The sequence below is a fragment of the Mauremys mutica genome, chromosome 6 (assembly GCF_020497125.1).
Source record: "Mauremys mutica isolate MM-2020 ecotype Southern chromosome 6, ASM2049712v1, whole genome shotgun sequence".
NCBI lineage: Eukaryota > Metazoa > Chordata > Testudines > Geoemydidae > Mauremys > Mauremys mutica.
In genome coordinates, this window is record NC_059077.1 from 69,080,839 (window position 1) to 69,093,663 (window position 12,825).

General features: G+C 39.9%; 1 protein-coding gene across 3 annotated transcripts in view; it reads right to left on the reverse strand.

Annotated features, from left to right (window-relative positions):
- The window catches only part of TRIM36 (tripartite motif containing 36), a 45,598-nt gene that overhangs the window by 3,016 nt on the left and 29,757 nt on the right, over positions 1-12,825 (reverse strand). For 2 of the 3 annotated variants that reach the window (XM_045020989.1, XM_045020991.1), the window contains exons 3-9: positions 12,273-12,616; positions 9,125-9,271; positions 7,467-7,562; positions 5,798-6,051; positions 4,191-4,315; positions 1,995-2,288; positions 1,322-1,619 (exon numbers count right to left, since the gene is read on the reverse strand). In XM_045020989.1, coding sequence (XP_044876924.1) covers positions 1,322-1,619; positions 1,995-2,288; positions 4,191-4,315; positions 5,798-6,051; positions 7,467-7,562; positions 9,125-9,271; positions 12,273-12,616 — 1,558 coding nt within the window. The remainder of the gene's footprint in view (positions 1-1,321; positions 1,620-1,994; positions 2,289-4,190; positions 4,316-5,797; positions 6,052-7,466; positions 7,563-9,124; positions 9,272-12,272; positions 12,617-12,825) is intronic. The other variant, XM_045020990.1, reaches the window with a different exon arrangement.

The following is a 12,825-nucleotide window of genomic DNA, read 5'->3' on the forward strand; positions in this document are numbered from 1 at the left end:
TACCACGTTATCTGTGAAGTTTTGGTCCCTCTATGAATCAAAATGCCCTGAATGTATAACCTCTTCACATGGATTCTCCATCTCACAGTAGATGCATCCATGATTATTACAGTTGTGACTAAATATATTTGGAAGTCCTTCATTTGTACTTTGCCCCTTGACTGCTACCAAGCCAGAAAATCTTACTCCAGTGCAGTGCTATGCCTGCAATCAGTGAGACTCTGATCTCCACTAAAGTAGACTATTACAAGAACATGTCTCAGGTATTATTACAGTGTCTATTCCAAGACCTAACAGGCCCACTGAACTCTGGGAAAGCCTTCTTACCACAGCCTATGATATCCTGGACAGTTGCAATGGCTGAAAGTCATGGAAAGCTATGTAAAGACAGACACCAATATACTTCAATTGTCTCCAGGGGACAAACTAGGGTTTTGGATAATTTAGACATCAATATTAATTGCTAGCTTCTCAGGAAGTGAACCAACTGCTGAAAACGTAATTTTTCTTTAAATCAGAGGTTCCCTGGATTGCTTCCCATCTCTTCTTTCACCATTCCACCCATGATTGCTGAAGCTAACCTAATTTGAACCAATTAGAGGTACACCTCTACCCCGATATAAGGTGGGTTCGCATACAATGCGGTAAAGCTCTGACAGTTAAGGGTGTCGGGCCAGGCTGCGGCCCAGGGGTTTGATAAGGGGCAGAGGGTCTCGGGGGCGGTCTGGGGGGCAGGAGCTGAGAGAGGGAATCCCCCCACTCACCAGCAGCGGCGGAAGCGGAGCAGCCCAGCCCGCTCCACTCCGCCAGCTCCCAGCCGCAGCGCTCCACTTCCCACCACAGGTGAGTATGGGGGTTGTCCTTTCCCCAAATTCCCCGCACTCACCGGCAGCGGGAAGCGGAGCGCCACAGCTGGGAGGTGGAAGAGTGGAGCGGGCTGGGGCCGGGCGGCTCCGCTTCCCGCTGCTGCCGGTACATGCCTGTCAGGGGGCAAGGGGGTGGGGTGGATAGGGATCGGAGCAGTCAGGGGACAGGGAGGTTGGGTAGGGGGTGGGGTCCTGGGGGTTATTAGGGATGGGGGTCTCTGGAAGGGGCAGTCTGGGAACAAGGAACAGGGTGGGCCAAAGCAAGTTTGATATAAAACACGGTCTCACCTATAACGTGGTGAGATTTTTTGTCTCCCGAGAACTGCGTTATATCAGGGTAGAGGTGTAATTACGGTCAACTCTTAATTCTACCAAATGGAAAGCTGTCCCTTTAAATTTATTTTGAAAGAGTCATTCATTAAAAAAAATGTTATACAAAGATCTACCACATTTACCTTGGGCTGGTTACATCACGGGGATTATGGAGCCATTCTTGTAGTTTAGTGTTAGATGCAACTCCCACTTTCACCAAGTATGAATAAGATTCCACATGAAAAGCCCAAAAGTGCTTCCCTTTTGTGATTCCAGTGTCTCCGATGATATAGTCCAGAGTTGTGTAACACCCCACTTGGATACGTTCAGCCCCTAGCAGCAAAGGAAATCCAGCCCTACTTTCCACAGAGGTTCTCCTTGGATTCAGCATGAGACGTTCACTGTTGTAGCCACATTTATCATCAAAAAGAAAACTAAAGACTAAAAAAAACAAAAACAAAAATTCACACTAGGTCAATATTTTACCATGGAGTTTTTTGTACTTATCTTACATTTTTCCAAAATGCGCTAACATAAGAGAAACTACTGGTAGTGCAATACAAGACAGTGTAAAACTCTTATAGCTGATTGCCAACTAGTCTCAACCTTAATTCATGAATAAACGCAGTGCTTATTCATTCATTCTCTCTCTCTCTCTCTCTCTCTCTCTCTCTCACACACACACACACACGCTCCGCAAGGATGACAGCAGGTTGCAAATTTAAAATTTACTTGAAAATGGGCATAGGTTAGAGAGAAAATGTAGGCACCGTATATTGATTCTGTTGTCTATGGAGTAACTTATACTTGGTATACCTGGAGCTGCAGGTGTGTGTAAAATAACTTCCCTGCTCCAGGGGCTACAGATAGATCCTTTATATCCTCTGACTCTAAAGGCATAGCTGCTGTTATTTTCAAGGTCAGAGATTACTTTACTCTTGCTGCAGGCTTCAGTCTCTTGCCATGTTGCATTCTCCTCTTCTCTATTAAGTTTACGGTATTCAAGGATATAGGTATCAGCTGAATCTTCCTTCACTAGATGTTCCCAACAGATCAAAGCTTTATTATACATTCTGCTCTTCTCCTCATTGATCTCTGGTACATCTAGACCTGGAATAGCCATAAGATACAAGAAAAACATATTTTTGTATGTAAGCAGCTATTAGTATTAGTTTTAGAACTACATACCATTGGTGTACAAATGGCTTATGAAGTAATGGAAAAAGTTCTTCCTCCCATGGTGAAAGACCTGTTCTTTGTACTCATGTTGAAAGTTTCCAGTATTCCTTATCTATATATTTAAAATGTCAAGAAACTACAGAAAAAGCTTTTTTTTTTTAATCTATGTATGTTGTGCGAGGCACAAAAACTTCTAGTTAAACCAAGTATTATTGCCAATCTAAAAGATACATCTAACCATCAAAGAACAATCCTGATATAGGAGTATTAGCAAATAGCTACTGAAATAGTTTTTGGTACCAATACCTCTAAACACAAATGTCAATTATTGTGGTTACTTGTAAAGTTGTTCTATGTGCCAGGTTACATTAGGTTTCTTTTGTATCTCATTTTTACCCATGCACACACTCTAATAGTATTTTTCCATTTTCAGTGTTATGATGATACTGCATGTTAAGATGGAGAGAGTTCCACTCATGCTCTCAGGCCTAGTCTATGCTTAAAAATTAAACCCAAGCTACGTCAGTCAAGACTGTGAAAAATTTTGCACCCAGGGCATCATAGTTAAGGCTAAGATTTTATCTCAGTTATTTTTAGTAAAAGTCCTGGGCAATAAAAAAAAATTCATGGAGCCCATGACCCTGTCCCTGACCTTACTAAAAATAACTGGGGTCAGGGCTAAGGGGGGAGGAATGGAATCGGGGTGACGTGGGACCAACAGGCGGGCACAGCCCCAGCTCCAGTGGCTGCAGCGGGTGGCGCACAGCCCCCCGCTCCAAATCTGGCCGCAGCTGTGGGACAGGAGCACGTGGCCGCAGCTCCAGCCCCTGCCAAGCTCTGGAGGCAGCCCTGGGGAGACATGAGGAGGATACACAGCCACCATGGCAGCCGCCAGACACAGACACAGGGCTGGGACGCAGCATGGGGGGCGCACAGTCCCCACTCTGGAGCTGGCCACAGCGGTGGGATGGGGTGCACGGCTGCACCTGCAGCCTCTGCCAAGCCCTGGGCATGAGGGGGCACATGGCCCTGGGACACCACGAGAAGGGTGCATGGCCCACAATGAAGTCCCCGCCATGGGGCTGGGGCACATGGCCCTGGCTGCAGCATGGTCCCGGCTGCAGCCCATGGCAGAAGCCATGGGACTGGGACGCAGTGGGGGGGGGAGTGCAGCCACAGGGACCACGCAGCTCCTAAACAAGGGCTCACAGCCTGGCTGCAGCTCCCCAATGCCCCCTAAGCCCCAGAGCAGGGGCTGCAGGGTACTGTTTCCAGCTATCCAGCCCCATTTGCAGGGTGGGGGCACACCGTCCTGCCTCCAGTTCTGGCTTCAGCTGCTGACAGGTGAAGTGGAAGAAATCACGGAATCTGTGACTAAATCAAAACCTTAATCACAGTTAGGAGGGCCTAAATTCCTGGTGTAGACCCAGCTAGGTCAACAGGAGGATTCTTCCATGATGTAGGAACTTCTCAAAAGGAGGCAGATTAACTACATTGATGCAAAAAAAACCCTTCCATTGATCTAGGAAGCATCTACACTATAGTGGCACAGCTGCAGCACCACAGGTGTGCTGCTATTGCACAGTCATACCATTAGTAAACATGGAGCTACGAGACTGAGAAGCTTGACGTTTCAGAACATGTTGTTGGAAGTGTAGAAATCTGTCTCCATAAAAAGCTTTTTCCTAATGGAAAGCAGCTTTTGGGAGGCGCATCAAGGATCTCTGCAGCCATGGTCTGAAGAGCTTGGGAATCCTACCTAAACCTAGCAACACCACCAGGGCCACAACTCAGGAAAGAGGTAATAGAAACAACCCCCTTTATTGAACTTACCACTGGAGTAAAAGGACAAATCTCCAAGAATCTCTTCTTGCTTTGTTATATCAACCACATAATCTTCAAAAGACGTTTGAGCTGCTGGCCTGAAACTCTTCAGAGATTCAGTAGCTTTTTGAATTCTGAAAGGGAGGGAGAAGGGGGGGGAAAGAGATACACAGAGATATAGTTTAGCAAAGTAGGGCTACATTCACAAGGGGAGCGGGATGAGACTTGGGTATGTCTACACGGCCAAAAAAGGCCCTGTGGCAAGGAGTCTGAGAACTCAGGTCAACAGGTTCATGCTATGGGGCAAAAAAAAATAGCAGTGTAGACTTTCTTGCTGAGGCTTGAGTTGGGCTCTGAGACCCTTCCCCCTCACTGGGTTTCGAGCCTGGATCCCTGCCCGAGTAGGAATGCCTACACTGCTATTTTTAGCCCTATGGGCAGGAGTCTGAGCCTGTAGACCCAAGCTCTGGGACTCGCTGCTATGGGTCTTTGGTTTTGTAATGTAGATGTACCCTTAGGCTCTGAGTTCTGCAACACCTAACTTTTAGGCTTCCTAAAAAGGCACCTAGAGGGATTCACTACCCCAGACACCCTATACAATGCATGGGGACAGTTAGGTGCCTAAGAAGGGATTCAGAGAAGCCAGCATGCTGAGCAGGCAGCCACCGAAGCAAGCTGACAGCAAATGCTAAGGAGAGAGGTCTAAGCCCTGCCCCTCGAAAGGAAGTTAGATGCCTAACTCCAGGCCAGAAGAAGCATGCTTGCCAGACCGGGCCTTACAAGAAGGAACAGGCAGAGAACACCAGGACTTAGGTGTAAGCTAGGTGCCGAATTTTTCAGTACTGTCAAGACTTAGATGGCTTTGCATATACCCACCAGCAGAAACTTAGACACCTAGGGAACTTGGGCACCTACAGAAGAGGGGTTTTGTGAATGCTAGTAGTGCCTAAATGTTGGTCTTAGGCACCTAACTATCCTTTAAAGCACCTTCATCTCCCCTGTGAATCTGACCTGTAATGTCAGAAAACAGCGTTAAAATACAAAGCATGAAATCCTGTTGTCCTGGGCAAAACGTCAGTGGAGCCAGGATTTCACCCAAAAACTTTAAACACTGTACACTGTGACAGAGAAATCTAAAAAGGTAACAGATTAAAACTGATATTTCTGTTTACATATTTCAGTTTGTGTAAACATGCCTCCACAAAAGCAGCATAAAGAACAACATGAATATTCATTACCACTAATGGAGATCAGCTTTTAGGATCAAAGAGGTTAGAGGCAGAAGATACCTATTAGATCATCAAGTCTATCCCTTTGCAAATTCATAAGTCTCTCTGCCAATAGCAGGATGTGTATTCATCCAAGAGTGTTCCACTTTGTTGTTGCTTTGCAAAGGATGAATTTTTGACTTTTCATCTCCATAAAGTGTTTCCTATATTACAATGCAACTTAAGAATTGCCACCTCAATAAGACTGAACTCATTAAATTAACCTCTACACAATGAGCATCCAAAATTTTATTTAACAAACAGCAATATCTTAATACACATGAAAAATGATAGAAATAAAAGACAAAACTTTTAGAACATTCTTTATAACGTAAGATAATTAAATACCTAACATGGAGCTGTTTTGCTGTTTGAACAAAGCAAGATTGGTCTGTTTCTTTAAGCACTTCTTGAGCATATCCCACAAGACCATTGTTTTCCAGAAGTCCTTGATATTCCTCTATTTGGGTTTGGAGTTTCTCTAGTCTTAAGTTCTTGGAAACCTCAATTGCCCTCAGAGCAGCTGATCTCCTCTCTTCCAAAACATCAAACAGCTTGTCAAAGTTATTAGATGCTTCTTCTTTAGCTCTCTCACCATTGCACTATTACAAAATACAAAGTATACTTTTAAAAAAAAAAAAAACACAACAGAACTCATTCTCAATCTTATGGGAAGCAATAGGAGGTTTTATGAAAAATTTTCAAAACAGCATTGCAAAGTTCTACTCATTCATGGCAAATAATTTTTGATAGGCAAAAGAGATGTCAGTATTTTCATCATCAAAATAAAGAGCAACTGAGTAGATTTTGTGCCTGAGTTGGGAAACTGTCATGATAAATTTCACAACTCTAATGTAGTTAGATGAGCGGGCAGGAAAATGCTTCTCTGCTCATCCAATGCAAACCCTTGAACCATGCAAGGCATTTCTCCACCTACATCATCCCACAAGGATTTTAACTGATTCTTGAACAACTTCTGTGATGGCAGCTCAACAAATTCATGTGAGAGTGGAATAATTTAAGCCCTGGAGAACACTAAGAAGTTTCCTTAGAGCGAATATTAATGTATATTCCCCATATAAACGGAGAGTTATTTCTATTATATGAGAGTAGAAACATGATTTTTAAAAGAATTTCCTGGTGTCAGCTGCTCTTTAAGTTTATATATTTCTCCAAGACAGACATTAAAGCTGGATTTCCTAAAATATGGTAAGTGAAAACTCCTGGACCTATTATATTTTCCATTCTCTCTGCACACTCTCTCTGCTTATGTAATACCAGCTTCTTCTCAGCCCCTTATGTCTCATATGTAAGCTTTTTTCCCAGCCTGAACTTCCTACTCTCTCATTCGGTTATTTCCTTAAATTTGATTTTGACTGTATTATAGTCTAACTACAATTTAAGATGGAAGAGACCTATTAGATCGAGTTCCTCTTCTGCAGACAGTCACTGAATATTATTTCTATTTAGCTACAGAATGTAACACCTATATATTTCTAGTTCAATGGGAACCCAATGGAGATTGGAAGACATTCCCTGTCCTGAAAAATATATACACCTCTACCCAGATATAATGCTGTCCTCGGAGCCAAAAAAATCTTACCACATTATAGGTGAAACCGCGTTATATGAACTTGCTTTGATCAGCTGGAGTGCGCAGCCCCCCCGAGCACTGCTTTACCGTGTTATATACGAATTCATGTTATATCGGGTCACATTAGATCTGGGTAGAGGTGTAGCATAATGGGATGTTATCAGATATTAAACCATTTTTGACTAATGTACTAAATTTAACTCCAAACAAGCAACTTTTGAGTATTTTGTGCAATGTCACTCACATCTAAAGTTCTACTTTGAAGCATCTATTCATCCCAATTTGCAGAGTGTATACAATTTTTATTTACAATGTAAAAGATGACACAGTCTAGAAAAAATACATAAGAGCACAACCTTTTTGAGAGAGAGGGAGAGAATGTCTAACAAAAAAAAAAAAATCTGACCAATAAGTTATTCCTACCTCTGTTTCTTTCATTAAAAGACCCAGTTCAGAAATTTGACCTTTCACCTGGCTCTCCTTACTAATGAGGTATTCTATGTCCTTTGAAAGTTTTTCCTGTAGAAATAGAATAGTAAGTTAAAAGAAATAGGATAATATACCTACATTGGCAGGTGGTGCATGCAAGTTATCTACAAGACAGACGTCCAATGCTCAATTTGAGTTGTTCAGTTAAATTTACCTATTTACAGAAGACCAACAGCCAGCTATGGATTATATATAAGCAATAGATTACAGGAATGACAGGTCACTGATCAGCTCTACCTGGTGATCCGTAGTCAGTGTCAGATGTTTCCAAGGAAGGTGAAAAATCTCTATAATGCACCTAAGTTCACGCTATATTGTACTATACACCATCGAAGAACATTTCTTCCCAACCTCAGAAACCAATTTTCTCATACCCTGAAGAGTGAGATTTTGGTCTTTGTGATAATTAATAATATTTATATAAATGAAATATAAACATAAGATCTTAAAAACACTAAGGTAATTAAGATGATTAGGGCTAGCAGAATTTAACATTTTTATATTATTTTGATAACTATCAACATTTAGTTTTAAGCATTTTATTTTTATCTATTTAAATTTTCGCAGTTGCAGGATATTACTGGGGGGGTCATAAAATTTAATTTCAGTAGACACTAGGATTCAAAAAGTTAAATTTTTAACTGTAAAAACACAAAATGTCCTTAAATTAAACTCTAGTAAGTTGCCAAGGAGCCTTTTTCTTACTTTGCCTACATGTAAATTGTGATTATCATCAATGCAAATTTGGGCATTGGTTCATGTACACAGTGAATTTGATTTTAACCAAAAAAGTTACCAGTAGAAATCTTCCAAGACTAATTAAGATTGAGCTGTTTGGACTTTCTGAATATTTTGCTTCTATACCTCATTTTTTCACCATAACCAGAAAGTTGGAAATACTGCAAAGATAGTGTAACATAAATAGCCAGTGCTGGAAATCGAATGAAAAGGAAACCCTATCCTAGGCCAACTATCTCAGATAAACAACACTCCCGCTTCTCTACCCCACAAAAAAAGAAAAACAAATAGTTTAAGTTTGCTCTACAGTTCTACATATATGCAGAGTAGTTCAATTTTGGTTTAACTTGACTTGTGGTTCTTTTAGGCTTCTGGAACCTGCTTCAACTATCGGACAAATTTGCTTTTCACTATTTAAAAAACAACTTCATCATTTGAAATTCCGTTTGCACCTTTGTTTTTTAGTCATTCCTCCCCAAGTCATAAGACAAGAAACTGTTTTACCTGAATAGCTAGAGTGGGCAGGCCAGTAGTGCCCTGTTCTTAACTTTTTTGAAGTCTGTACATTACAGTGAGCTAAAAGAAACATTAACGGAAACATTTTATAAAGATGGGCAGATAAGGTTTATAATTTTAAATGAGCCAGAGTATGTAGTTTATTGTTTTAGATAGACATTAACACCCACTCACATGATTGAAGAAACTAGTTACATCATGATGTTCTATTGTGCAACAGCCACATGGATAAGGCATTAATTACAACATCCTCTAAATGCAAAAGCCTGGGAGTGTTTATAACATGCAATACCTTACACAGTTTTCTTAAGACAAACTGAAATGACATTTAGTCTTACCTTGAGAGTTTTGTAGGCAGTGCTCATGGTTGTTACTCTATGATTTGCATGAGACCCACCCAATTTACAAAGATGACACACAGGCCTTCTGCAAATTTCACAGTACATGTTTACCCTCTCCATTTCATGTTCTGGACACATCAAGATCTGCCAAAAATAATAAGAATGCAACTGTATTCCAGAAAAACATTTAACAGCTCATTAAGGTACATTATAACAGTAAACCAATCCCATAGTCACTGGATAAACTCCAGTAATTTACATTCATCTTATTTATAATCCATTGTAAGTGATATCAGGAGGGGGAAAAAGAAATATTGCCCAGTGACCTGTGAATAGAAGAACAAATGAAGCAAACTTTTACTTTTGAATTCCAAGTATCAACTTTGATCTTCTTTAGCCTTTTCACTGAAGAGGACAACCTGTTTACCAAGGTGCTACTGAGACAATTTCAAGAGTGCATCATTAGGCTAGAAGTATGAATATTCAGGATTCTATGGTTACAGACTATTGGGCTGGCAAAAAGAAGGGAAGCCCTAATAAAATTCCTTTAAACAGACCTCAAAATATGAGGATTGAATTCATAAGGACATTATTAGCCACTGTTTGGAAGACAAGCCATTTTTCCACAGGAATGTCTGGCCTTCATAACAGACCACATCTATTCCTCATCTTGTCTCTTACTACAATCAAATGAAAGTTACAGCCCTCCAACAAGGTGCAGGTGGAAAAAACCAAGAAGATTATCTTGTCCTTCTCTCAATTCAGGAACAACCGTAGTATATGTTTCTCTGATCCCCACCACACATATCATCAAGTGCTATCAAGTCTGGTTTTAAATTAATCAAATAGATGACTGGGAACATTGTTTAGAAGACTAATACTTCACGCATTCAAGTCATGGCCTAACAAAGCATGTGATGCAAGTGCACATTTAATCTTACATAAAAGTGCTGGCATCCCTCAATAAGGCCATCACAAAAGCTTTAATGTAGCTATTTTGGTCTCTTCTCATAGGGAAGCCTGTATAATGACGTATTTAAGCCATAGTCATTAAACTATATTAAAAAAAAACATTTCAAGAACACGTCTATTTCCATTGTCAAAGCTTCCTCTCATACAGCACAACGATATGCGCACACAATATATCCAGGTCTAGAGGCCCAAAATCATTCTCTCTTCCCCCTTACTGCTTCTGCCTGCAAAAGAGAGATCTGATTTAAGCTTTAAATCCTTTAAAAAACAAAACTTAATATTTGTAAATAGTTCTACTCATCAGAACTTATGGAAGAATTCAGAAAGACGTCAAAGTCACTAGAAGTCTTTTTTTTGTTTTAAATAAATTAAAACATGTATTGAACTTAAATGAAAGGATTTGCTGCAATGATATGCTGTATTAGAGGAGAATTAAGTACCATTTGTTGATTATTGATCAGACTACTGAGTCTAGAGGTCCAAAGATTATTTTTTTAAAAACTGACATCACAAGTAAAAATGTTTTGTGTCAGGAAAATGCCTCTCTTAAAAAAAAAAAAAAAAAAAAAAGAAAAAAGCCACACACCAGTTTGGCTTTAAAGAGAGTGAGAGCTTGGGTCTGTGTTTTTTCTTCCCAACATACACAAAATCTTTACAAGGAAAAAGAAAAAAAGTATAGTAAGAAACATGCAAACAAGGTTTTGTTTCATTCAATTACCTATCTTACAATATTATTTGAATTACATATAGTTTTGTACTGTTGGATTTTCTGTCAGATTGCAGGAATACTATTAATTTTTTTCATGTAAATTAATCTTGAATAGACTATTTTGTTTTTTAAAAAATCACATTAAGTTATTTAACCCTACAATACTAAAACAGGATTATTAATAATTTCAGGATTTCCATCTGCACTAAACTTGGATCAGTATGCTTCTCTAAAGGAGAAAAAGATTAAATAACTGTAACAAAGTAGAAGCAGCTAGAGTAGTCTGGATAGCAAGAGATAATCTGAAAGAACATTAATTGGTTTCAAATTACACAAAACTTCTGCAGAACTATAACTCAGCTTTGCTGCTAAGCCTTGATTTTCTAGAATGTAGAACCATTAATGAATAGCATGACTAGATTTTAACCTTAGAGTCCTGCTTAAGTTTAAATATATATTTTAAAAAGAGCTGCTGCTAGAAAATATGTAGCTGTTAGCATAAAGCTTCCAGATGACACAAACCTTTACATAAAAAGCAAATCCACACCTGTAAGTCTATTTGCCTCCCTGATTTTATAAGTACTTTACGTTTTTTCTAGGTCAATTACTTGACGCATACATATTTGGACCAAATTAGACATGCCTTCCAGCCTATAGTGAACCAAATTAAAGAAGAGAAGCTGGCCCCAGATTAATATCTGAACTAGCAGATTAATATTTTAAGAAAGCAGTACTACACTATCTTGGGTACACAGACAAGAGGGACACACATTCAGCAATATTTTTGGTATTTGTGGAGACCTAATAAACTACAAAGATGATTGAGGACATTTATACAGCTTAGGTTTTAAATTCAAAAACACAAGAACTACACATTTCACCACACACCTACCACATAATTGTGCCAGGGACTCAACCTTCTGTTACTGCTAAGAATGCAGGAAGAAAGCAGCAGAAGGGGAGAGAGAAAGAAAATACACTTTTATATAAATGAAGCCCCATGCAAGTAATGTCCAAAGGGAACATGAATGGAACTATTGCTATAAACCTCTGGTTATTGTGCTACTTCTAGAAAAGACTCACTGCAATGATTTAAAAAAACAAAACAAAACACAACATTATTTAAGGCCACTAACAGACTAAAATTATTAACACCTTGTTCTTAAAAAGCCCCATTTCTTCATCTGAAAGAACCACACCCAACACGTTTAATTTGATGAAGTCAAAGCCTATGGCCCACTTCCATTTGTGCCCCGTGCATTTGTCAACACCTACCTCTTTGGCATCAGATGAATAACTTTAATGCAAAATCTTACAACTCATTTAATAGATTATAGCGATGGAAACCAAAATGTAAGATTATGCAATAATTGCTTTTTATGGGCAACATTTGCTCTGCAGCACCAGGTCAGATGCAAGAGATGAAAAGGTCTGCAAGGTACACCAGATTAAAAAACCACTTACCTTGGGCCTGAAGTTAGTGGTTGGTCCTACATATTCATGCTGAGCTTTTACAGTTCCCCAAGGATGATGTATTTTGAAGCATTCGTTGCAATAGCTTGCACTGCAGTCCATGCAACTCTTTGTAGATTCTTGAGGTGGAGGTTTGCAGACATCACACATAATAGCAGTGGCTGCCCTGGCTGCCTGCCTGTATCTTTCCACAATAGTTTCCAGGGTGAAATTTCGAAATAAGCCATTGATGCCACGTTCTCCCAGATCCACATCATGCCGGCAGCCAGGACAAGGAAAAATGGTCGTCCTAGGAGTCAGTGAATTGCGTTTCCAGCCTGTATAGATGGCAAGTCCTAGTTTAGTTACAACATAATAGGAAGAAAGATTAGGATGGGAAAGTGGGAAAGACAGCACCTAACAAGAATCCACAAGCCTAAATTCTGAGGAAATCCTGAGCTACTTTAGCACGTGTCATTCAAAGTGGTATAATAGGAATTCAGGTGAATTCTGCCAAGCCAAAGAAGATATATATTTTTTTTTAAATTAACAAGGCATGACCCTG